Source organism: Sciurus vulgaris (genome assembly GCF_902686455.1).
Source record: "Sciurus vulgaris genome assembly, chromosome: 16".
In the NCBI taxonomy this organism is placed as follows: domain Eukaryota; kingdom Metazoa; phylum Chordata; class Mammalia; order Rodentia; family Sciuridae; genus Sciurus; species Sciurus vulgaris.
Window position 1 is genome coordinate 2778087 of NC_136477.1, and position 26200 is coordinate 2804286.

The 26200-nt window shown below is 59.0% G+C and overlaps 1 protein-coding gene across 1 annotated transcript; it reads right to left on the reverse strand.

Annotated features, from left to right (window-relative positions):
• Nucleotides 1-716: 716 nt before the first annotated feature.
• On the reverse strand, nucleotides 717-24674 carry LOC306647042 (dual specificity mitogen-activated protein kinase kinase 2-like). Its single transcript, XM_079116041.1, is given in 14 exon segments — nucleotides 717-2074; nucleotides 3685-3730; nucleotides 4718-4779; nucleotides 5654-5718; nucleotides 7343-7421; nucleotides 7424-7543; nucleotides 8031-8170; nucleotides 8256-8307; nucleotides 9429-9448; nucleotides 9451-9505; nucleotides 15139-15210; nucleotides 15212-15286; nucleotides 19076-19286; nucleotides 24282-24674. Coding segments are annotated over 14 exon segments (1200 nt in total). The 5' UTR covers nucleotides 24374-24674; the 3' UTR covers nucleotides 717-1963.
• Nucleotides 24675-26200: the final 1526 nt, after the last annotated feature.

Genomic DNA, 26200 nt, shown 5'->3' on the forward strand with positions numbered 1-26200 from the left:
TCCCCAGTGCTTCACTAAGTGCAGCTCAGGCAGGTCCTCTGAGGCTGATGGTGGGTGGTGTTCAGCGTGACGTGGGGAGTCAGTGAAGGCAGAGCGCAGGCACCGGCCAGGCAGGCACACAGGCCTCTGGGTGCTGCTGTGGGGACGCTGAGGAGTACCTGACACATGCTCCGAGCTGTCTTCCCCCAAGCCACGGGTTGAGCCCCGCTCTCCACCTGATCTGAACGTTTCGGAGGGGCTTGGGGTCCCAGGGCCACCCGAGGGCCCCCACACGTGGGGTAGTGGAGCCAGGGCGTCATCTTTTCTTTCCTATCTACTCCTATTTTGTTGCCCTGGAGATGGAACCCAGGCCTCAGGAGCTAACCACTGGGCCACACCCAGCCCACTGTATTCCCTCCTCAAAACCACCAGGAACTCTGCACTTTAGAAGCCTCCGGACCACGGGAAGCGAGCTGGCAGCACCACAGCCTGCTGGCGGGGGCCACCTCACAACTCAGGCCCCAAACCGACCACATGGCGTGATTCACCAAGAGCCCACCCAGCTGCCTAGAGAACCTGTGGCCAGCACTGGGGGCCAGCAAGGGCCCAGCTCAGATTAGAGGGTGGCCAAGGCCGGGTGTGTGCAGGGGCATGGGGTGAGGGCAAGGAGAGGCAGCCTGCAGCGGCGGCCCAGTCGGAAAGCCAGCTCTGAAGTGTCAGGAGAAGAAAGGCCACGGTCTCTTCCTCTTGGCAGTGCTGGGGATGAGTTCAGGCTGCTCTGCCACTGAGCTCTGTCCCCAGCCCTTTTTATTTTTTGAGACAGGGTCTCTGAGTTGTCCAAGATGGCCTCCAAACTTGCAGTCCTTCTGCTTCAGCCTCCCAAGAACCTAAATCATGTGAGACTCTGGGCAGAGAACACCCAGTGGCAGAACCAGCAAAGTTGTCTGAATGAGGCACCAACTCATCTCTTTGGTGTCTGCAGAAAAAACCAAGAGGACCAGAAGGGTCCTGAGAAGAAAGGGGCCACCCGGTCCTGGGCTCCCGGAGGACTGCAAGCTCCTGCCTTCCGCAGCAACCCAGGGCCTGCCGGTGAGCGTTGGCGGTGCCAGTCCTCAGAAGCACGGAGGGGCAGCTTCAGAGAGCTCAGAGGGCAGGCCGTGCGGACAGCCCAGAAGGGCCCTCTCCCTTGGCTGCCTGAGGTGAGTGGCCCTGAAGGCAGGAAGCCGGGCCTCGGGCAACATGGGGGCCACGAGGGCCCGAAGGAATGAAGACCTGGGACCCGGGGCAGGCCTCACCCGCTTCCACAGCCAAGCAGCTAGAGGGCCCGCGGAGAGACGCGCCCAGCATGGCTCGTGATTCCAGGACAGGTACAGGTGACAGCCGCATCTGTGGGGCCTGCTGCAAGGGCAGGGACTCGGCCTTATCTGCTGCATCTGCTGGGCTTCCTCCACAGAGCGTGGAACCCAGCACTTCCTTTCTGCAGAGCTGTGTCAGCTCAGCGCTGGGAGGGAGCCTGGAGGGCCCCGCGGTGGGCTGGGGAGGAGGCAGAGGCTGCCTGCCGTCCAGGCTGTGTGATAAAGGCGGAGGCAGCCAGGGAGGGAGGTGGAGGAAGTGGGCTCTACTGAGGCCTGGCCTGCGCGGTTTTCCAGGTGAGATGCTGAGGCAGGCTGGGTGCCCAGGCACTGGGGCTTCAGCCCTGGAGAGCCTCTGAGGCCAGCCTCCAGTTGGGATGAGCAAGACCAACACCGAGAAGACCCGCGCAGCAAGGAGGCGCCATGGGCAGCGTTTGCTTTTCCTCTCCGTTTTGTGTTTCCTTTTAAAACTAAGTAAGCAGGTTCCTAGATGGTGACAGCAGCAGTGTCCCTCCCGGGCCAGGCGACAACCCAGGGGATGCGAGGACACAGATGTTCCCAGGGCAGGAGGGGCCGAAGGGCGGGCACAGATGGGGGTGGGCAGGCGGCCAGACGCGGGCGTCCGGTGGCCCTCACACGGCAGTGCGCGTGGGCGTGCTGGGCTGGTTCAGACGCAGGGTCCTGCACAGCCAGCCGGCGAAATCCACTTCTTCGGCCTCTGAGCGTTTGATGAAGGCGTGGCCCTGGAAGGCAGGGGGGCCGTGAGGGCTGGCCCTGGGCAGCAATGCACACGACCAGGGGGTGCCAGTGCCCGTCCAGGACCACATACAGGCCAGGAGGGGACCCAAGCAAAGCGGAAGTGACGTGGAGGTTAACACGGAAGTGACGCGTCTGCGGCTGGGGCAGGGCAGGAAACAGCAGCTCCACAGCCTGTGCTGCCTGTGGGGTGGGGGTCCTGGGCCCCCCAAGGTGACCCATGTCCCCAGTCTCTACTGGATGCTCCAAGTCAGGACACCACAGATGTCCCAAGAGGTCACCCAGGGTCCCCTGGGGACAGGACCACCTCAGGTGAGGACATCTGATCTGGAATGGTCCTGTCTGCCGAAGGACCTCTCTACACAGTCCCTGACTCAAAAAGTGTCTGAGCAGCAGCCACCAGCCACCAAGCTCTGGGGCCTCTGACGCGTGGGTCCGAGGCCAGGATGTGCTGCTGAGGGGCTGAGGCAGGGACTTGCGGCCTACCAGTGGGCGTCACGTGGGACTCACGCCCCCGATGGAGCCTAGAGCACAGGTGGGTGCAGGAGTCAGCGGGCTGAGCCGGGCTTCCGCGCGCAGCGAGTGCTCCCCACCAGGCGCCCCAGCCGACTTCTAGGGCGCCTGGCCCTTTGACATCAGTGCCCTTCTGGCCGAACCTCAGGACGCACAGGTGTTGCTTCTGTCATGCTCTCAAGACCCGGCCGAGTGCAGGGCCTCCAGAGGAGCAGCTGGAGAGGCCCCGCCCACCAGGCTCACACCAGGCGGGCTAGCCCACCGCGGCCCAGGCCACACAGCTAACGGCCGCCCTGGAGGAGGTGCGGCCATGGCCAGAGGGGCGTACAAGGGCCCAAGGAGAAGCGCCGCAGGGCTGGGGAGAGTACAGTGAGGTGGTGGCAGGCTGTGCGCACTGACCTGCAGGACCCACTGGTGCCACAGGCGGGAGCCCAGCAAAGGCACGGCTCGATTTTCGAAAATGCCCCGTTCCAACAGTTAGACGATGCCCACTTCCACCTGGGGACCTATGGGGCTGAGAACCAACGTCCTGGCCTCCAACCACGGCTCCTTCCGGGCTATCTATGCTGGGGACGTGCTAAGACCACGGGGGCAGGTGTGGCTGGGAGGGCCTGGTCGGGACTGCCTGTGCGCAGGGGCGGGAGGGACACGGGGCAGCCTTTCTCCCTGCCCTGCTGGGGAGGGGCACTCTGGCCAGCAGCTGGGTTGCAAGGCCACCACCATGCCCTCCTGCCTGCTCAGGGAGGCTCTGGCCAGCGCAGAGCGCCCTGCACGCCGAGCGTGCGTCCCAAGTCTCAGAGGGACGCCCTTGAGAGTGGCAGAGCACATGGACAGGACAGGGCACCTCCCAGGGCCACAGGAGCTGGGAGCTGCTCAGGACAAAGGGTCCAGCCTGTGGCCACCCGGTGCCTGAGGTGGGCACTGCCCAGGAACCCTGGTACCACCCTTCTAGGAAAATGCCCTGTGCCCTCCCAGGCCCACAGCCTGGCCAGTGCTGGACGTTTCCTGCCAACAGCAGGGCCCCCCGGCACACACCCAGCCACCGAGTCCCCCCAGGCAGCCTAGGATCCAGGGTGCTACTCACCATGAGCATCTTCAGATCTGCGCGTTCTGCTGGGTTCTTAATGAGGCTGGGGACAGGCACAAGACAGGGCAGTCAGCTGGTGGCGAGGCTGCCCAGGGGCTTGGGACTCGGCTTCAGTGCTACTCTGCCACCTGGCCCCTGCCCAGAAAAGGAGCTTCATCACTGCCTCAAGTGTCCAGAGCAAGATGCCCCCCAGGGAAGGGAGCGCAAGGGCCTGAGGGGGAGGCAAAGGGAGAGGAGCGGGAGCCCCGCTGCCCGGGCCAGTCTGGCAGCGACCACAGCTGTGTGCCATTCTCCACGCCCCAGCTGATTACTCCTTGGAGACAGGCTTTGCTAAGTTGCTGAGGTTGGCCATGAACTTGCAGTCGCCCTCCCTCAGCCTCCTGGGCCACTACAGGTGGATTTCTAATAAAAGGCCAAGCGTGGAGCCCGTGTCAAAATGGAACTTTTTCCTTCACAAAAACAAAACAGCCTGTGGACAGCAACTCCAAGCAGCTCAGGGTCGCAGGGTGGCTCTCCAAACGAAAGCCAGGTGCCTGGAGACAGGGCGGCTCCTGCAGCCACAGGAGGGCTGTGTGAAGGGCCGGGGGCAGCCTAGCCACTAGGGCACATCTGAGGCTGCTTCCCAGGCCCCAGGATGCTCGCCTGAGGCCCCAGCACAGACGCTGCTGGTTCCGTAAAGGACAGGAGAACCTGAGTTGGTGACTCCAAGAAAAACCTGCTGGATGGGCACTTCCCTCTTCCTGCCAGGTGACAGCAAGGTGGCAGCTGCAAATGGCCCAAGAGCCCCCCATCCAGGCTCATACTCCATTTTCGGGCAACTGGGATGGCAGGTACGCACCACATCCCAGAAAGGGACCCTGGCTTTCTAGGTGGGTTTAAGTGTCTGCCAAGTCCTGCTGCTGACTGCTCAGGACCCTTGACAGATGGCCCTGGTACCAACAGAACCAGGAGCAGAAAGGACGCGTCTGAGCCCACGGCTGGGGCTGAGGGCACCCTCCCGCCTGCCGCCACGGCAACGCCGAGTGCTCACCATTTGTGCACGAACTCCTGGAACTGTGGGCTGAACACACCACTGGGCAGCTTGGGAGGCGGCTGTGGGGAGACGAGGGCCGGTCAGCCACTGGCGGGGGACCCTCACCCGACCCTCCTGGCCCTCACGGGAAGGAGAGCGCCATCCCCTCTCCGGCTGGGGATGACTGGGAGAGGCCGGGAGGCGTGTCCTCCCGGAGCACATGCTCCTCGGGCTCCAAGCCCAGGCCGCTGCCTCCGGCCCAGCACTGCACGGGGCCAGCTGCTCCCAGGTTTGGGCACGAGCATCGCAGGAGTTGAGGGTCTGGCCTGCACATGACCCCGGGAGTATGGGGGGCGCCCTGGACACTCAGGGTGAGCGGTGTGCTCGCTGCACCTGGGACCAGTGCAGTCATCCTGGCTGCTGCCACTGTCCTTTCCCTGACTCCAGTGGACCCCGAGGACCTGGTCAACGGGAGGGTTCCGGTTCAGGCTGTGCCCCTCCTGACTGCCAGCCCCGAGGTCGCCTGTTCATCTATGTAGGACACAGCTGCACTTTCTGCTTTTGGGGCAGCTGTGAGGAGCCACCAAGGGCCCAGAGAGAAGGGGAAGGGAAGGTGGCCCATTTCCCAGAGCCTTGCTGCAGGGCCAGCCTGTCCTTGGGGCCAGGCGTCCTTCCCAGAGGCGGCAGGAGACCTTTCTCTGTGGAAGGGCATTACCTAGGAGCCCAAGCACTTGACACCAGGTTGCTCAACCTAGGAGCTGCGGGGGACAGGGCCTAAGGGGCAGGGAAGGGGCTGCGACGGGGATTCTGAGTTCATCTTCGTCCAGGAACTCAGACCCCTGTGAGGCGGGGGCCCTGTGCGGCCGGGAGAGGCGTGGCGGGCTTGCGCCAGACACCCTCGTCCTGCAGATCCCTGGGTGTGCCCAGGCAGCGCCAGAGGCCTCCAGCACGCACCTCATTGACAATGTAGTCCAGCAGCTCGAAGATGGCCATGGCCGGCCGGCTGTCCATCCCGTGACCTACGCAGTGGGGGACAGAAACGAGTGAGAGGGGCAGAGAAGGCCTGGGGGGCCGGGCACACTGAGCGCCATCATGGTGTGCCAGGCTAGGGCAGCGGCCACGTCACAGGGCGGTGGCAGCGCTCAGGGCCTGGCTCCCTAAAAGAGACTGCTCTCCTGAGCCTGCAGCAAATTCAAGCCGAACGAAGCAGCCAGAGGAATGGCCTGCTGGGGAGCCACGCATCGGGCTATGCCAAAGCCACAGCTCCTGGGCTCCAGGCTGGGCGGGGGAGGGGGCGCGCCCTGAGTAAGGACAGCAGAATGACCTTGCTTGGAGCCGCCAATGGTGACAACAACAAGCCCCAGATGCCGCTTGGAACAGGAAGCTGGCAGGGGGTGGCTGACCCCTGTCTGAGACCCAGCTGGCCAGGTCTGGGTTCGGCAGCTGGACTTTCGCCTCCTGCCTGTCCTGAAATGGGCATGTAGGCCAGGGCATGGGCTGGGGGAGGTGCTGGCAGGCAGGTGGCTGCCATCTGGGAGTGGGGCTGAGAGGGGCACAGGCCAGGCCTGAGGACAAAGACCTGTGAACTCTCCCCCGGGATGAGACTAAGACACCCATGTGGTCTGTCTGCAGCAGCAGACAGGTGGGAATAGGGCTTGGGGGTGCATCAAAATTGTCACCCACTCACACACCCGGCCACAGTGGTGGCTAAACAATGCAATTATTCCTTTAGAATGGAATGGAATATTATTGAGCCCTCAAAAGGAGCATGGATGGACCTGAGGACCTTGTGCTCAGTGAGAACCAGATACACAACGACGGTGTGTGACCAAGGGACAGGAGTGTCCACAGACAGGATGTGCATCTGTGGGCCCAGGGGCTAGGGTGAGGACGGGGGAGCTGTTCCCTTTCAGGTGATGGAATGCTCTGGAACTAAGGAGGGTGATGGCTGCAGGGCTCTGCGAGGTGCTAGGACCGAGCTGTGCACCTGCAGGAGTGAAGTGGAAGCTCGACCACAGCGCGGTCCTCCGGGCTCTGACCTAACTCACTTCTAGTCACCTGACTTAAAAAGATCGAACCTCAGGACCCCAGGAGCTGCTCGGGCTCTGCTGCCGGCTGGCCTCCCCTGCCCTCTCCCCCAGAGCGGGCAAAGTGTCCTGGTGACAGTTCCCACAGCCTGCAGGGCCTGTCGCCTTTGGCTCCCCTCCTGACGTGCTTTCTGCATGCTGCACGTTCCGAGCCAAGTTCTCAAGTTCAGAGCTCCGGGTGGCTTGGCCTGAATGGTCCCGCGTTCATCGCTGAGCTAGTGGTGGGTGCCCAGGAGAGCGTTTCTTGCCACTTGTCTGCACATTTGGTCGTTCCCATGATAAAATGCTGGAGAAGCCACGCGATGGCCTGGCTGGGGAGCTGGGCTCACACCCCTCCAGCTGGCGGCAACAGGTGTGAGACCCGGACACGTCTGGGGCGTTTGCTGTTTCCAGCAATGTCCCCAGAAGCCCCAGCACCACGCAAGAACTGCTGACCCGCTGGCACGATCCAGGGAGACAGGTGTACCGAGGGGGCCAGAGGGAGGCCACTGCCATCCCGGGAGCAGCAGTGCCTGTGTGGTCAACCCCCACCAGAAGCTGCAGGCTCAGGCCATACCACTGATGGGGCGCCCAGGGGGTCGAGGCCGGGGTGAGATGCTGTGGGGGCTCTCCTTCTGCACCATCGACCACGGGCCCTGCCGAAGATGGCCTCCAACTCCTTGGCATCAGGCGGCGGGATGGGGTACCTTCCGATGGACAGCTCCACCAGGGACAGGCCCATGCTCCAGATGTCCGACTGCACCGAGTAGTGTGTGCCCTGCAAACCGCTCTGGCTGCGGAGAGACGGGGCAGGAGGAGGTGTGGGGTGGGCCGCACCTGCAGGCCAGGCCCTGCTATCGACCCAGCCCGCTTGCCCAGCTAAGGACCAGTGTAACAGGAAGACATGGGGCCACATCCCCGCGTGTGCGCCATGCTGTGCCCGAGGCCTTGGGCGCAGAGGGTGTAGAAGCGGCTCCCAGAAGCCACATCACTTGGAGATTCTGGCAGAGTGTCATGGCCCTGCAAAGGCACCGCTCCCTCCCTGCAAGCCAAGGCTAGCTCCTCAGGATCCCCGAGCTCCTGGGCATCTCCAATCTCAGTTCAGAAACTACGAAGTGCCCAGGACTGGATGGTCACTACCTCAGGCAGGCACTTCCAGGAAGAGGCCCTGCCTAGGAAGTGAGCAGCACTTTGCTGCAGAGGAAGTCCAGGGCGTGCAGACTTCACGTAGGATGGGTCAGGCAGGGCGGCTGGGGAGTGCACACTGCGCGGGGACTTACAGACATGTAGGAACGCGTTCCCACGAAGGAGTTGGCCATGGAGTCAATGAGCTGCCCGCTCACCCCGAAGTCACACAGCTTGATCTCTCCTCTGGAGTTGACCAGGATATTGGAGGGTTTCACATCTGAGGACAAGGTCAGCCAGGCATGAGGGGCCATTGGGCACTGTGGTGGCCCGCCAGGCTCTGGGGAGGGCACAGGCCTCCTTACCTCGGTGCATGATCTGATGCTTTTCTCGAAGGTATGCCAGGCCCCGGAGAACCTGCAGGGGCCACAGGACTGGGTGAGCAGGGCAGGGCCAGCAGGGTGCTTCCCTGGCCTCAGCCAGTGTCTGGCACAGGCCAAGAGAACCCTGTTCTAGGCTGTGTTCAACTTCTCAGGATTAGAGCAAGAACAGAGGCCAGCAAGGAGGCTGGCTGCCGGTGGTGGGGTGTGTGCAAACTGCTGGTTCCCACACAACCTGTGACGGGCATGTTGGTCCCCCCTACTTGGAAGAGGAGGGGCTGTGTACACAAGAGGCAGAGGCAGTGACCCAGAGACGCAGAGCCAGGCTCGGCCCTACCAGCCTCACGGCATCCCCCAAGAGTACTCAGGTTCCAGGCTGTGCTAGGGAATCCCTGCAACTGAACAGGCCAAGGGAGCAGTGGGCTGTTTCGCCAGGTCGCACCCTGAAAGGCAGGTTCCTCGAGAGGAAGCGGTCAATGATGGTGTCCACAGCGGCTCCATTTCTGGAACGCTGAGCGCCAGGCCGCACGTCCTATCACCCTCCACCTGTGTGGGCAGGTGCACCTCAGGCCATTTCATGGACACAGATGCAGGCTCCTGGAAGCCACATGCTCTGCTGAGTTCACACAGGAGTGGCAGGACTCTAGGCCCTGGGGCTCTGCCACCTGCCGGGCAGAGGCTGGAAAGCATTCTCTGTCCCCTGGCTGCCCAAAGCATTTTTGGACAGTGAGGGGAGAGCAAGGTCCCAGGTTCATGTCCACCCCTGGATCTCCCCTTCAACCAGCTCCTGACTAACACAACCTGAGTCCCCTGGCCAGTGGTGTCTGCCTGCCACAAGATGGAGGGCAGGCGGCGGCCATTCTACACAGAGCTGTTCAACGGAGACCTCAGCTAGACCCGAGATGGAGGGGCAGGGACAAGGACAATGACGGAAAATCTTAAAAGTCACCTTCACCCAGCAGATGGGGACCATGCACCCCAGGAACTTGCTCAAAGTCCCACAGCCGGTGGAGACAGAGTTGGCAATTCTCTTCAGGGGCCCCACGAGCACTGGCAATGGCTTTAGGCAATTCCTGGACCCTGGCCATGAGGAAGGGGCTGGCGTAGGATGAGCGCCTCCGGCCGGGGAAACACACCCAGGGTCTGGGCGAGACTCACCGCAATGCTGACCTTCCCAGGATCTCCTCAGGAATCCGCTTGGCTTCCTTCAACACCTGGTCCAGGGAGCCACCATCCTGCGTGGAGAAGCGGCTGTGGAGAGCCGGCCGGAAGGGCGGCCAGGCTGGGGCAGACACGGCCCTCCAGTCAAGGGCGGCCGCGCCCGCAGCAGGAAGGGGAGGAGGAGTGTCCCAGGACACTGGTGTGCGCCCCACAGCCCCACCGGGCCTGCTGCTGAGTTTTCACCAAAACCCCGGCTGGGGACAGAGCTGGCCCTGGGAGCCACAGGTCATCTGTGCAGCCCCGGCAGCGGCTAGGCTTGGAATCCAAGCAGCCACCACACCCACACATGCAGGCCACGACCCTGCTCCTCGGTCTCTATTCTGGCCCAGCACGCTGGGCAGGGGCATGTGGGCCGAGGGTGACACTGGAGAGGCAGGAGAGAGCAGGGGAGGGCTGGCTGGCCAGGGTCCACAGCCCACCTGGCTTTCCCCACACAAACCAAGGGCTTCCTCGGCCACAGGAGAGGTGCTCAGGAAGGCCAGCATAGGGCAGGGGCATCGAAACTCCTCCCCACTCGCCACTGTGCCAGGCGTCTGCTGAGGACCTGCAGATGATTCACCCTGGCTAGCCTCCCTTCAGCATTTGGGTGTAGCCTCAAACCCAACGGACAGACAAGGGAACAGACCTTATGTCTCTTTCACAGCTGCCCAGGGACTAAGGGGCTGCCCCAGGTGCCAGGGGAGGGAGAGGAGTCTGGGCCACGCCATTGGGCCAGCACTGGGCACACGGTGGTGACACTGCCAATTCCTACTGTCGGCCAGACCCCCCGACAGGAGTCTACTCTGTGCTGGACACAGAGGGAACTGAAATAGGAAGTCTGGGAGGTGGAATTTTCTCCAACCTGTTTTCCAGGACCCCAAAGATGGCTTAGTCCCCAGGATGTGTGTCCTGTCATTGGGGAACAAGGGAGAGGTGGCAGCCTCAGGGGTGCTGGGTCCCCCCTTTGCCCCACTGTACTGTAAGATGCCACAAAACCCTATATGCTCTGAAGCTTCTGAGACCCATAGGTGATTCTATGAAGGAGCTCTGGTCACCTGGATAGAGGGACAGGTGTGGCGCAGGCCTGAGAGCTAGGAGTCCACAGGCCTGGCTGCAAAAGTGCACCTGGCCGACCAGGTGAGCGCGTGCAGAGAGCGCGGCTCTTCTTGCCTCATCTTTCCCTTTTTGGTCCTGGGCACTAAACCCAGGCCTCCACCACTGAGCTGCATCCCCAGCACTTTTTTAAAATCTTATTTTGAGTCAGGGTCTAGCTAAGTTGCTGAGGCTGGCCTCAAACTTGTGACCCTCCTGCATCAGCCTCTGGGAGCAGCTGGGAGTACGGGTGTGGCCACTGTGCCTTGCTCTTGTTTTTTGTTTGTATCATAGATGTAAAAAGAACTAAAAAGGCAAAACAAAAACAAATAGTACTTAAGAGGGAAAACGAGTCCCTGCTAACAGCTCTTTTCATTTTTAAAATTCTGAGCCAGGGTCTGACAAGTGGCTGAGACTGACCGTGAACTGGTCACCCTCCTGCCTCAGTTCCCAAGCAGTTGGGAGGACAGGCCTGGCAAGTGCCTGGCTCTTTGCTTTAACTCTTCAGAGTTGCAACAAGTATGAGCGGGGTAAAGAAATTGGGCATCGGCTGGGGGAGCTGGGGGTCAGTGGGTTCAGCACCAGGCCAGGAATCTCCCCAGTGTGCATGAAACCCCTCCCTCCGCTAGGCAGGGTGGGTGGGGGCTGCCAGCACATTCACCAGAGGACACTGGGGCCCATCAAACTGTAGTTTGCGTCTTGGGCACTGCAGGTGCTGAGCAGCATCCTGGCCTCCACCCACTCTGTGCCAGGAGCGACCCCAGTCGTACAACCAAAATGTCCCCAGGCATGGTTCAGGGTGGGGCTGGAGCACGGGGTGCACCAGGCAGGATCAAACCCAGTGAGCCACCAGCCTGCAGCTGGGGTGCCCACAGCCTGTCAGGGTAAGTTATCTGCCTGAGCAACGGGAAAGGATGGGGTGCTGGAAACACTGCACCCAGATCTCTGTGACCCAAATCTCACTCTATGTGATTAGACACTTTTATTGACTGATTGATGACTGATTGATGCAGTGCTGGGGTTGAACCCAGGGCCTTGTGCATGCAAGGCAAGCACTCTACCAACTGAGCTATATCCCCAGCCCCAGACACTTTTATTTTGTGTGTTTCAAATGTTCCTGAAAATGTATTGCTATTGAACAGTAATATATGATTTTTTTGTTTTGTTTTTGTGCTGCTGGGGATTGAACCTGGGCTTGTGTACCCGAGGCAAGTACTCCACCAGCTGAGCTACATCCCCAGATGGAATATGCTGCACTTATAAAAACATGCAAATGTAATGCTGGCTGTGGTGCTGCATGTCTATGATCTCAGAGATCCGGGAGGCCAAGGCAAGAGGATCACAGGTTCAAGGGCAGCCTTGGCAACTTAGTGAGGCAGTCTCAGAATAACATTTCTTAAAGGGGCTGGAATGTAGCTCAGTGGTAGAGCACGGCTGGATTCAATTCCAAGTGTAAAAAATTGAAGGCAGTCAGCAATTGCCCCGAGCCCTGGCAGTTCCACCTTCCGCCCCTGATGTGTGACACTCTTCTGCATCTTTACACACAGGCACACACACGCCTATACACGAAGGGAAAGACAGAGTTTAAAGCAACAGCCTGTCCTATCGCAAGCCTCTCGCTGCCTTACTGCAGCACTGCCAGCTCCCCAGTGCACCTGGGCTTCTCACCGCTACAGAACATGGGGCGCGTCCTCCAGCAGAGTTGACCAGACCCCAAGGAATGCTGGGAGGTGCCTGTGTGGTCAGCACACAGCCACCGCCCACTCTGGCCCCCTGCTTAGGGGGTTCTGTTCTGAGTTTTCAAAAGGTTCAGGTCACAGAGGAGCAGCCAGCACTGCTGATCCTGAGTCGAGTCCCAACGAGAGCTGGCAGGTAGGTGTAACTTTCTGCAGCAAAGCTGTGCTGCTCACAACACGCCGTGGTCTGGGCCTGGAGTGTCCCCTGAAGGCCCACGTGTCAAGGGCTTGGTCCCCAGCTTGGCACTGTTGGGAAGTGCCGGAGCCTTTAAGAGGCGTGTCTGCTGGGAGGGTTGGCTGCTGAGGTGTGGCCTGTAGGGGACAGTGAGACTGCAGTCCTTCCTCTTTTTCTCTCTTGCTTCTTGGCCATGGGTGGTCTTGCCCTGCCAGACGCTCCCACCATGGTCTGCTATCACCATAGGCCCGAAGCCACTTATCACGGACAGGAAACTGCAAGATGGTGAGCCGATAAACCTCTGCTCTGCAGTGAGATTACAGTGAGAGAAAGCCCACACAGTAGGAGTCGACACTCCTCCATTCACCGACGTGAGCACCAACACGCCAGTCACCAGTTACACAAGACCATCGTGGTCACAGTGACACGGCCCCATGCCCAGGGCCTCTTCTTGCAAGCGGGACTCTGTCAGACCGGCAGCCTCCAGAGCACCTGCTCAGCTCCATCTCCCCAGCTATGACTGCGTGTGTGCAGATGCTGGCTGTGCTCTCAGACTTCCCAAATTTTAGAACCCTGACCCAATAAGCCTCTTTCCTGGGTAAACTACCTGCCTGTGACATTCTGTTACAGCACCTGGAAACAGACTGAGACAGGCACCAACTAGGCAGGCACTGATAATAGAGAGGACGAAAAAGCACAGGATGCTGGCCACAGGGCAAGGACGTGCTGTCCTCTGCTCAATGCTCCAGCGGCACTGGGTGCTTCTGAGGATGAGCCTGCTCATGCTTGCCCAGCAGGCACCACCACCTCCCCGACTTCCCACAGAGAGCTGCCAGCCTTCCAGAGTCTTGCAGTGAGAGGAGAGTGCACGTCCAAGACCACTGTGCTTGGCCACAGCCTTCCTCCCAGGGACTCCTCGAGGAGGCTCACTCCCACTTCAGAATCCACACCCTAGAGCTCAGGAGGCTGAGGCGAGAAGATTGTGAGTTCAAAGCCAGCTTCAGCGACTCAGGGATCACCTCAGCGGCTCAGCGAGACCCTGTCTCAAAATAAAATACAAATAAGGGCTGGGGATGTGGTTCAGTGGTTAAGCGTCCCTGCATTTAATCCCTGGATTGAATCCCTGGTACCAGAAAAAGAAAAAACATCCCCACCCTTGTCCTGCCTCTTTTTGGTGCCGAGGATTGAACCCAGGGGTGCTCTACCACTGAGCTACACTCTCAGACCTTTAAAAAAAATTTCTTTTAAGGAAGGGATCTCCCTAAGTTGCTAAAGGTCTTGCAAAATTGCTGAGAATGGCCTTGGACTTGAGATCCTCAGCCTCGAAGTCTCGGATTACAGACATGCACCACCATGCCCAGCTTTTGTTTTATCATAAGCCCTGCCTGCAGAAGGCATGGGCGTGAGGGCCACCCAAGAGTGCCCATGCACACGCTGAACACACCATCTCCCACTCCTGCATGCTTACCATCACAGCAAAGGACAGGTCCATAGAGCAGAGGAGGGCTGGGGGCTCCCCTCTTGCAGCAGGAGCTGCTTGGCGCCTGACTGCAGTGCTGGTTACACTGGACAACTGTGCTAAGCACCCATCATAAAGGGGGGACAGGAGATGAAGCTCCTTCCTTCCCACAGGTAAGCAGGGGGCCTCAGGAACCACACCCCAGTTAGGGAAGAAGCAGGGAGGGAGGGCACCACACCTGGGGTGCTCTCTCATCCCTCTGCCCTCTGGCTTCCCTGAACCAGGGCTTTGCAAGGCAGGCAGGCCGGGTGTGACTCTTCTTCAAGGTGAGGAAGGACTCCCATGTGCACGGCCTAGCTTGGACCCCACAACTGAGTGGGGCTCTTGCTCAAATTCACTTCCTGCCATTGTACAAAACTGTCACAGGGGATGGCGTGCTTGCAAGGCACCACCAAGGAGACGTGAAACAGCGATGAGCCCTGGTTCTGCAAGGGGAGCCCTTTATGCGCAGCTGTGGCACCTGAAGCCCAGAGGGGGCCATTTCCTCCCAGGCTCCACAGCTCTGACCACTTCTGCTTTTGTACACTTGATCCCACCGCACTTCTAAGCTTCAAACTAAGAAAATTTGAACAAGGGGCCCACACAGGCACCAATCGTGTGGTTTAGAGAAGAACAGGTGCCTAAGCCCCACCAGGACTGGGAACCAGCTCTGGGTTGGGGTGGTGGCAGGGGTGTGCCCTCAAACAGCAGCTCAGGTCGCCATGCTCCCTCAGCGGAAGCAGCAAACTGCCACATGGAAACGGCCATCACTTTCTTTCACACACACCCTTGGGCCCAGCGCCCACTGTGGAACTCACCCCACAGTGCTCACTGACACTGCACGCCACTTTACTCTAGATGGGGCAGTGCACAGGAGCAGCCCCGTGTCTGCCACAGAACCAGCGGCAAGGACCACACAGGTCCACGCACACTGGGAACACCAGCCTGGGCAGAAAGAGAGGTGGCTCTCACTAGGCTGCCAGCGAGCCACATCCCCACCCTCCAGCAGGAAGCACAACTGAGAAGGGGGGCGTCACTGAGGAACAGGAAGAAAATGCACGATCCCACGAGCTGGCTCCAGCGACACTGAAGGTCCTCGGAAGTTGCTGAGCTGCTACCTCTGAGGACAGGGGCTCGGAGGGCCCAGACGCGACCTTGGGCGCTCACCATGTGCTCCATGCAGATGCTGATCTCCCCGTCACTGTAGAAGGCACCATAGAAGCCGACGATGTACGGCGAGATTGCACTCGTGCAGGACCTGGAGCTCTCGGATGATCTGGTTCCGGATGGCTGGCTTAATCTCCAGGTGGATTAGCTGCAAGGAGGAGGGCAGGTCACCAAGGGGCACTGGAACTGCAGGGCGGGGAGACTAGGGCCTTGGCCCTGGAGCTCACCAGAGCACTCAGAACCAACCCCTCCCAGGAGTCTGCCCAAGAGAAGTGATCGGCCACACAACTGGGACCAGAAATGTGCACCAGTGTTCCCAGCAGCCAGAGGGGAACGGCCACGTGTCCACTGACACAGCGTGCCCCATCCATTCTCGGGAGGGTCTCTCAGCCACGAGCAGGAACAAGATGATACAGCTGCAGCGTAGATGAACCTCAAGGACATCATGCTCAGTGAGAACCAGACACACAGGGACATAGTATGTGACTCCACTGACAGGAAGTGTCCAGGACAGAGGAGTCCAGAGGTGAACTTATGGGTGCAGGGAGAGAGCGTATTGGCCTTAATGGTATAGGATTTTCTTTGTGGGTTATGAGAATGTTCTAGAATTAAATGCAGTGAAAGCCAAACAACTCTGTGAATATGCTGTGTCTAGTCAACTGAGTACTTTAAATGCGTGAGTTGTGAGGTATATGACTGCTTATCAACCAAGCTGTTTTTACAACGAACCATCCAGGGAAAGAGAATGGATTACCTGTAGAGACAGTTAACCCTGGGGAGGAGGGTTGACATGAGTTCGGGGCTGGGGAGGGTGACTGCTCACGGGGACAGGTACCTTTTTAGAGTAGTAAAGATGTTTCTCAAACCAACTGTGGTAATAAATGAAGCAACGCTGAATATATTACAAAAGAAATCACTGAGTGATATGTTTAAAAAAAAAAAAGGTGCCGCTGTGCAGTGTGCGGACTGCCACTTGAGGTGTCACAGAAAGACCGACAGGGCAGAGCCTTTCCACCTGGGGCTGTTAGGAAGGGCCCCTGCCACAGATCACACCTGGGCCAGGGCCCAGCCTTCTGGGACTCCCACCCGGAACAAGAACACAGAGCGGGTGGTCACTGTGCCTGTCTCCTCAGAGACGAGTGGGCACATTCCGAGTCGTCCTTCCTCCAGGCTGGGACACCACACTGAGGCCCAGGGAGCTAGCACTCCCTCCACTGGAGCTCCTACAGACAAGTGGAAACCGTCATCAAATTCAAAAACATTTCCAAAGGCAGGAAGTCAGGGGGATCTTCCCAAGAGATGCAGGAAAGACATCAGACACCAGGAGCAACCCCAACTACCTACCCACAGGGAGCTCGAGCCCACAGCCCAGGGAGGAGCTACAAGCCAGTCAGTGGTCCTGGCCGCTCAGAACCTCAGACCTGGTCAGCTTGGGGACGAGCCGAAGACTGAGTCCCCTCATCTGCCAGAGGCAAGACCAGATGTGCACCTCTGAAAACTACTGCTATCAACTTGGCAAACATCTGCAGAGTCACTATGGATGCCAGCAGTCAAAAGAAAAGTCCCTGCTTGGAGCCTTGGTCTGGAGGGGAGAGAGAAGCATAACACCAGGGCAGAATGTCATCAGGAGACCTGGCAGGCGGTTAATGAGTGCTCAGGGAATGGCAGCAAGGTGACACTGGGCTGAGGCTCAAAGGAAATTGCGTTTAGGAGCCACCAAAATGAAGAACTGGGGACAAATGGCTTCCTGTGGGAGGACACCAAGGCACGAGAAGCACAAGGTGCTGGGTCAAGGGGCAGTGAGAGTCTGACAGTGCCCTGAACCCAAGGAGTGTGTAGCGCATGCTCCCTGTGACCTTGAGGACCAGGGTCATGATCCAGGTTTCCCCCAAAGCTAATGCCCACCCAGCCCCTCTGCTGGTTCTTTTCCACCTAACTTGGCCTACAGAGCACAGCTCTGGCCCTGGGTCGCCCAGGAGGCAGCATTTGCACCGTGGCCACCCCAGGAGGCCAGTAGGTCGCTCCAAAATTCCAGGATGCATTGGGGAGCAGATGACCAGTGTCTGCTCACACTTACAAGGGTGACAAACAAGCATGACTACAAAAACCAAGGGAGGCTTTCCTGGGCTTCCCAGATCAGACTTTGCAGCTTTTCTGGCATGTCGCACTGGTTGGGAAGCAAACAGACCAGGGGATGCTAGCTGCAGAGCGGGCTCCCCCAGGCCAGGGCTGCCCTGCGTCCACAGGTGGTCTGCTCTGGGAGGCCTGTCAAGGCGCTGACTCCGTTTCATCTGAGCATTTCAGCTGCGGTGCTGCACGGCAGACACGCAGGTCCTGGTTCACAATTTACTACCTGGCATGAGGGACACACAGAAGACCCCTTGACTGGCCTGAGAGCCCTTGCTTTGACAAGCACACTGTCCTCAGGGTCCCTACTGCCTTCTGAATCTCACATTAGTGCTACAGGCAAGGCAGGCTCGAGATTTCCAGGGCTGCTCTGATTCTGAAAAGACTGCCAGTAGACAGGGAACAGAAAAGGAAGTCCTCAGCTGTGGATTGCAGGGGTGCAGGGAGGTGCTCTGGAAGCCAGAGCCAGGTGTGGTGGCGTACACCTACAATTCCAGTGATTCAAGAGGCTGAGGCAGGACATTTGCAAGTTCAAGGCCAGCCTCAATAACTTAGTGAGGCCTAAGCAACTTAGTAAGACTCCACCTCAAAATTAAAAATTAAAAACGGCTGGAGACGTGGCTCTATGGTAAAGTGCCCCTGGGTTAAAATCCCAGTACCTAAATAAATAAACGAAAATAAAAATGAGCAAGCTGCACAGCTAAATCCCCAGTGACCTGGGAAAGTAACTGTGTAGGGACCCTGAAGCCCACACCCGGGCAGTGGCAGTGACTGCAGCATGACAGGTTTCCAGAAGAGTGAGCTCTCCGCATGGGACACATGTGAAGGAGCAGAAGTCTGTCCACAGGGTCCCCTGTTAGGAGTTTCTATCCCCAAGTGAGCATGCCCTCCTGGGCTCAGCTCCAGACACCTCCCAGGGACTCTAGAGAGGCTGCTATAGCACCAGAGCCCAGGATGAGTGAGCAGGTGGTGCTGTCTGCATCAGAGTGTGTGGAATCCCACGAGGGGGGTGACACCAACTTTATGTGTCCCCTAGCCTGGGAACCCAGATTTTGATCAAATACCAGTCTTGACATTGCTGGAAAGGTGGGGAGCAGTTAAATTTGTAGGTTCTTAAGTAAGCAGGTGACCCTCTGAGGTGTGGGGGGGCCACGTTCGATCAGCTGTAAGTCTCAAGAGGAAACGCTGAGGGGCCCCAGGAAGAGGGCAGGAGGCCTCCAGGCAGCCTTCACACTCCAGCTGGAACTTCAAGTGTGCTGCTCTGCCCTGCACATTTCAGACTAAAATGCCACCACCATGTTAAACAACTCCTTAGAATATGCCCCCTCGGGCTGGGGCGTGGCTCAGCCATGGAGTGAAGTGCTTATCTCGCGCGTGCAAGGTCCTGGGTTCTATCCCTTGCATCTCAAAAATAAATTTCTACATGTACACATGAGTGTACGCACAGGCTATCGATTCTGTTTCTCTGGAGACCTCTGACCAATACACGGATATTCCTGAAAACTCTGCTTGCCATACTTCTGGACCCGGCTGTGCACAGCCCAGAGGGCTTCTGGGAAACTGGTTTCCGGTTTTTCTGTGTGCTGGGGATGGGACCCAGGCCCTGGCACGTGGTAGACAAGTGCTCTACCACTGAGCCACACCCCAGCCCCAGGACCTGAATTACAACCTCCAGAAGGCAGAGGTCAGTTAACCCAGAGAGGTAAGTGGCAGCTGCACTGCTGCGTACTGACTACAAGTGGGCTTCTCACACTCAGGGTCCCTGGGGAGGCAGCCGGACAGCAAAGGCCCCATCCCAGTACCTGCTCACCTTTCTGGCCATGATGAGGCCAGACGGCCTGTGCTGGACCTTGGTGACCACGCCGCCATTGCCGGCTCCCAGCTCTGAGAGCCTCTCGAAGTCGTCGTCCTTGAGCTCGCCGGCTTTGGCCTTCTGGGTGAGGAAGGCCTCCAACCGCTTCTTCTGCTGCTCGTCCAGCTCCAGCTCCTCCAGCTTCTTCTGCAGGTCCACCAGGTTTGCCCTGTGGGGTCCAACACACGATCAGCAGGGGCAAGTCCAGAGGTGGCGAGATGACACCCCCAGCTGTAAGAGCAGCCAGGTGCCAGGTCAGAGGGAACCAAAGGGAAGAGGGCCTGATGCCAGATCCCAGGGGCTCACACTCCAGCAAGGAGACACAGGGATGCACCCCCATCGCCAACACATGGTGACCGGAACTGAAGGCCAGACCCTTGCTTACACATTTCAGGAAACCCTGGGGACAGGCTGCAGCTCAAGGGACCCAGAAGGCCTGCAGACCACACCAGAAAATGAAGGAACTGGGAGTCAGGTGAGCAACAGCTTTGGTCAGGACACCAGTCTCTGCCAGGGGCAGAGGAGCAAGTGTTCTGAGCGGCTTCACAGGAGGGGACCAGAGCCAAGGGGCGTCTGTTTACTGACTTATTCCGCATGTGTGGGGCGTGAACCAGGGGCTCCACCACTGAGCTGCACCCCAACACTTTTTAGTTTTTATTTTGAGTCAGAGTCTCACTAAGTTGCCCAGGCTGACCTTGAACTGGAGATCTTCAGTCTCCCGATGGATGGCAGGTGAATCACTGAACCCGCCCCATATATTCTTCTAATTTGAAAGAATTAAAGATGAGCAGTTGCAGGGAAGGAGGAGGGGTGCAGACCCTGCCAGGGCGTGCCGGGCATCCAGCACCTGTTCCCTTACTAGAGGCTGCATGCATTTACATGTGGCTCCTAAATACTCCTTAAAGAACCAACCACGGCCAGGCGTGGTAGCCACACCTGCCATTCCAGTAGCTCAGGAGGCTGAGGCAGGAGTATCACGAGTTCAAAGCCAGCCTCAGCAATGGTGAGGTGCTAAGCAACTCAGTGAGACTCCCGGTCTCTAAATAAAATATAAAATAAGATTGGGGAAGCGGCTCAGTGGCCAAGTGCCCCTGAGTTCAATCCCCGGTACCAAAAAAGAAAAAGAACAGACCTTCTCTATTGTCTACTGAGCACAAGGAAGTTTCGAGGGAGAATCTGACAAGCTGTTTTTATGAATGCCTTGACTTTCAACCTGATCGTGGGACAAAAATCAGCTCCCCATAATGGGTAAATTTTAGTTCAATGACCACAAGACCCCAATTCTGTCCAACAGAGGCAGGAGGGAAGCCACGTACACAATTTAAAATCTCCTTGGGCAGAGTACTGGCCTAACACGAGCATGGCTCTGGGTTCTGCCCCAGCACTGCAAAACATGAGAATAAAGATTTCGAGGACACGTGTTCTAAGTGGGAATCAGGTGGACCTCCTCCTGACACCACACACAGCCCGGCAGAAGCACCAGTGTCAACGTGTACTTGACACAAGGGCATTACTGAACGTCGACTTTTTGGTATTAAGTCTGAAGTCTAGAATGTACACAGCATGCTCGCAGCTCTCTGAACCTGGATGCACCACTGTCGGGCTGACTGCAGCCAGGGGTGACTGCGTCATACGGCACAGCTCCAAGTGAAGGTCTCTACGGGAGACTGGCCATGTCCAGCAGTGCGCAGTCACCAGCTTGAGAAGGTGTTAAGGTGCACAGCCCTTGAGAGGGGTCCAGCAGCAGACAAGGGGAAACTGGATGTTCTATCAGGAACCTGCCTATCCCGACAGTCCGTTATTGACCTGTAACTCTGTAAAACACTTTTGTAGTACGAGATATTGCACTAGGAGTGCTCTACCACTGAGCTACATTCCCAGCCCTTTTTTGTTTTATTTTAGGACAGGATCTTGATAAATTGCTGAGGCTGACCTCAAACTTAAAAATCCTCCTGCCTCAGCCTCCTAAGGCACTAGGATTATAAACATGTACCACCATGCCCAGTTTCTGTCTCTAAGGTATGAGCCAAGAACACAGATCAGAATGCAGGTGACCTGCCGCTTGGCAATGATGCCTGAGCTGGGACTGCGAAAAGCCTGCAGGAAGGCAGGGGCCAGGCACTCTCCCGAGGGCTGTAGATACCGCACTTCGTTCTCATCAAAACCGGGGAGGCAGACTAGGTGCAGTGGCACACACCTATAATCCCAGGGGCTTCAGAAGCTGGGGCAGGAGGATGACCCGCTAGGCCAGCCTGGGCAACTCAAAAAGACGCTGTCTCAAAATTAAATGGTAAAAGGGCTAGGGATATAGATTAGGGGTAAACCAACACCTGGTTCAATCCCCAGTACCACTAAAATCCAACAAAGAATCAGGAGGAAGGGCTCATGGAGTCTCAGTGCAGGCAGAGGAACAGGCTCCGGTGGGTAAGTACATAAGGTCACAACACCACACAAGGAGGCCCCAGAGCCTGGACCAGGTGCCTAAGCATGAGCTTACTGTGCACCTGTTAAACAATCACCCAGAAGGCGAAATGGCAAGATAATGATCATCAGCAGAGAGAGGGCAAAGAAGTGAACACCAACCGCTGAGCTCGCTTACTTGCTGTGGAACTGAAAAGGCAGGTCTGGGCCAGACTCCCGAAAGCCTGGAGCTCTGCCCTGTGACATCTGTGATGCGCTCTGGAGCCGGTGAGTAGTCTACCTTACATATAACGGACTCGACTGGGGTATGTGCGTATGTAAGGAAGAACCAAGCCTGGAGGGCCAGGGCTGCGGCTCAGTGGTAGAGCTCTTGCCTAGCATGTGAGAGGCACTGGGTTCAACTCTCAGCACCGCATACAAATAAATAAAAATAAAGGTTCATCAACAAATAAAGAAATAAAAAATAAAAAAGTCTGGAACTCCAGGCCAGCTTCCCCCACTGGGGAATCCTTCAAAGGATGAACCCCAGAAACCACGTGAAGAGAAGGACAGGGGTGGATTTTTAAATGTCCTCATGTCTGGCTGTGATGGTGTTAACTAACATGTACATGGAATCCCCACCCTTGTCCAGGCTGAGTGGCAAGACCAGGAAACACATCATACACTCGTCCCACTCTGCCCTCATGGGGACACAGGAGACACCCTGCCCCTGAGGGAAACAGGAATGAAGAGGTCATCGTGGCATGACCTTCGAAGTGTGTGCCCCCAACACACCGAGTTCCATCTCATCCTCACAGGACACCGTTCTGCAGTAGAGTAGATGGAGCATCCCCATCACCCCTGACTTCTCTGAAGCCCTGGAAACCTGTCACCCTCCAGGCCTTCTTGTCCCCCCCCCAGACTATCCAAATCTGTTTCAGAACCTACTTTCTGGGGTCCCTGCCTCTGAATGCCCCCCAATTCCTGGTTCTAGCCCCTTTACCTCCTGGTGACATCCTCACACTCTCCCCAGCTTCAGGGGTCTCCCCCACCCCAACTAGCAAGATCTTTTTATTACATTCTTGGTCTCAGGAACCCTTCGCCAATCCCTTAGATCCCCCCATCCAGACCTCTCAGGGTTCCCCTTTTATTGCACAACTTGGGACGTCCCACTACCTTTCCCTTTCCCTCATCCATCCTGTCCTCTCAGGACCCGGTCTTGTCACTTAGGCATCCCAAACACCCTGATTGTCCTAGAGAAACCTCTGGGCCCAATTCACTGTCTGGAACCACTCACCCCATTCTGTTCTCTGAAAATGCTCTGATTTTACTATCTAGGGACCACCTATTACCCCAGTTTTGCTACTCGGGGGTCTCTCACCCTGTCTCCTCCCGTAAGGGTATAATGTCAATAATTCGTCAGAGACCCCACAACCTCTCCTCCCAGGAACCCCCACCTCCTGCTCTCTTCATAGGAATCCCACACAGTGCTCTCCCGGGACCCCCTCCCTGACCCCTCCTCGGCCTCTCCTTCCGGGACCCCCTCCCTGACCTCTCCTCCCGGGACCCCCTCCCTGACCCCTCCTCCCGGGACCCCCTCCCTGACCCCTCCTCGGCCTCTCCTTCCGGGACCCCCTCCCTGACCCCCTCCTCCCGGGACCCCCTCCCTGACCCCTCCTCCCGGGACCCCCTCCCTGGCCCCTCCTCCCGGGACCTCCTCCCTGACCCCTCCTCCCGGGACCCCCTCCCTGGCCCCTCCTCCCGGGACCCCCTCCCTGGCCCCTCCTCCCGGGACCCCCTCCCTGGCCCCTCCTCCCGGGACCCCCTCCCTGGCCCCTCCTCCGGGACCCCCTCCCTGGCCCCTCCTCCCGGGACCCCCTCCCTGACCCCTCCCCCCGGGACCCCCCTCCCTGGCCTCTCCCCCCGGGACCCCCCTCCCTGGCCCCTCCTCCCGGGACCCCCTCCCTGGCCTCTCCTCCCGGGACCCCCCTCCCTGGCCCCTCCTCCCGGGACCCCCTCCCTGGCCCCTCCTCCCGGGACCCCCTCCCTGACCCCTCCTCCCGGGACCCCTCCCTGACCCCCTCCCCCGGGACCCCCTCCCTGGCCCCTCCCCCCGGGACCCCCTCCCTGACCCCTCCTCCCGGGACCCCCTCCCTGGCCTCTCCTCCCGGGACCCCCTCCCTGGCCCCTCCTCCCGGGACCCCCTCCCTGGCCCCTCCTCCCGGGACCCCCTCCCTGACCCCCTCCTCCCGGGACCCCCCTCCCGGCCCCCTCCCCCCGGGACCCCCCCCCTGACCCCTCCCCCCGGGACCCCCTCCCTGGCCCCTCCCCCCGGGACCCCCTCCCTGACCCCTCCTCCCGGGACCCCCTCCCTGGCCCCTCCTCCCGGGACCCCCTCCCTGGCCTCTCCTCCCGGGACCCCCTCCCTGACCCCTCCTCCCGGGACCCCCTCCCTGGCCTCTCCTCCCGGGACCCCCTCCCTGACCCCTCCTCCCGGGACCCCCTCCCTGACCCCTCCCCCCGGGACCCCCTCCCTGGCCTCTCCCCCCGGGACCCCCTCCCTGACCCCTCCTCCCGGGACCCCCTCCCTGACCCCTCCTCCCGGGACCTCCTCCCTGGCCTCTCCTCCCGGGACCCCCTCCCTGACCCCTCCTCCCGGGACCCCCTCCCTGACCCCTCCTCCCGGGACCCCCTCCCTGACCCCTCCTCCCGGGGACCCCACCCCCGCCAGTCCCCGAGTCCCCGGCCGATCCCTGCCACTCACTCGGAGGCGCCCTCGCTGGTGGGGGACGGGCCCTCGGCGATGGCGGGGTTGATGGTGAGCGCCGGCAGCACCGGCTTCCTCCGGGCCAGCATCGGGGCTCCGCGGGCCGGCGGCGGCGGCGCCTCAGCCGGGGCCCATAGGGGGCGGGCCGCGGGCGGGCGGTGCCGACGCGAGTCGGGGGCTGCGGCCGCGGCCTAGGCCGGCGCCGGGCGGCGGGGCAGGCGGAGCGGGGCACCCGGGCAGGGGGCGCCTAGGGCGACGGGGCTGAGGCGAGGGGGCCGAGGCCCCAGCAGGCTGACGCTGCAGCGGGACCCGGGAGGCCGAGAGAGGGGAGGGGAAGGCCACGAGCTCGCGCGCCGGCCTCTCGCGAGAGCGAGCGCCGCACGGGTCCCGCCCCCAGCCGCGGCGCGTGCGCAGCAGCCCGAGCCCGCCTCCCGCAGGGGAGAGGGGCGGAGACCGACTCCAGGCGGTTTCCGGAGCGTGCGCACTCGCTCGCCTCCTACGGCGCTGGTGCGCATGCTCCTGAGGCGCGGGGCGTGGGGCGCGGGGCGAGGGGCGTGGGGCGGAAGGGAAGCCGCGGTGGGGAGTGATGGGCGTGCACAGCTGGGCTGGGGGAGCTGAGGCTGTCCCGGGCTGGGACCAAGTGAGCCACAATCCTGAGTCTAGTGGGCCACCTATCCAGATTCGGTTTCCTCTTTGTACCAAGTGTGTACACACACCACACCATTCTTTCTTGAGATGAAAGTGACTTTAGAACATTTAAAAAGTCTTTTTTTTAGTTGACAAAATTGTACGTAATTGGGCTGGGGTTGTGGCTCAGTGGTAGGGCGCTGGTTTAGCATGTGTGAGGCACTGGGTTCGATCCTCAGCGCCGCATAAAAATAAAGGTGTGTCCATCTACAACTAAAAAACATTTCAAAATGTATGTAATTATCGTGTGCATGTTGAAACATTTAAATTGCAAAATACACGCAACATGAAATTCTATTTTAACCTTTTTAAAGATGTACACAGTTTAGGGAGTTAAAGGGCATTTTTGGTTTTGTGCAGCAGTCCCCCATCCATCTCCAGAATGTTCTTATTTTCCCAAACTGAAGCTCTGTTCCCATTAAAACACTGACCCCCCTCCCTTCCCACCCCCTGACACCCACTGTCCTACTTCCTGTCTCTGTGGAGCTGAGGACTCTTGGGACACTTGTGAGTGGATCCTGCGGTGCCTGTCCTTTTGTGTCTGGCTTATTGCTAGTAGCCGCATGGCCTCAAGGCCATCCACATGATAGCAAGTGTCAGGGCTTCTTTGCTTTTGTGGCCAGCACACTTACCTTGTGTGAACACTTGAATTGTTCCCACGTCTGGCTGTCCTACATCATGGCTGCCGAGAAGGCGCGCAAGTCTCTCTGAATCCCTGAATCTCTGTTCATTTGGACGCATACCTAGAAATGGTACTGCCAGATCAGATGGTGACTGTGCGATTGTTGTGTTCTCGTTTGTTTCCTTTCCTGGTGCTGAGGATTCAACCCAGAGCCTTGCACATGCTGGGCCCATCCTCTGCCCTCTGTTGACTTTTCTAAGGAGCCATCTTACGTTTGCCGTGGAAACCGTATCTTTGTAAGACTGAAGTGAACACCAAAAGAAAAAAAGGAAAAAGGACATGACACTTAAAATACACATTGCTTTCCCCTTTGTCACATCTCTGAGCATCCATGTGCAGGTCACAGCAGGCGAACTTCCGGGGATCACAGGACACACAGGAGGATTCGATGGATGCCTTCCTCCCAGGTCCAGCTCAAGCTCCTGAGGCTCCCGGGCTCCACCCTACCCACTCTCAACCCAGCAGCCCAGTAGCTATTCTTTTATCAGTTTGCAGGGCCCTTTATGAGCCCAGGACTGTGCTGGGCAGCAGAGATACAATGTTTTAA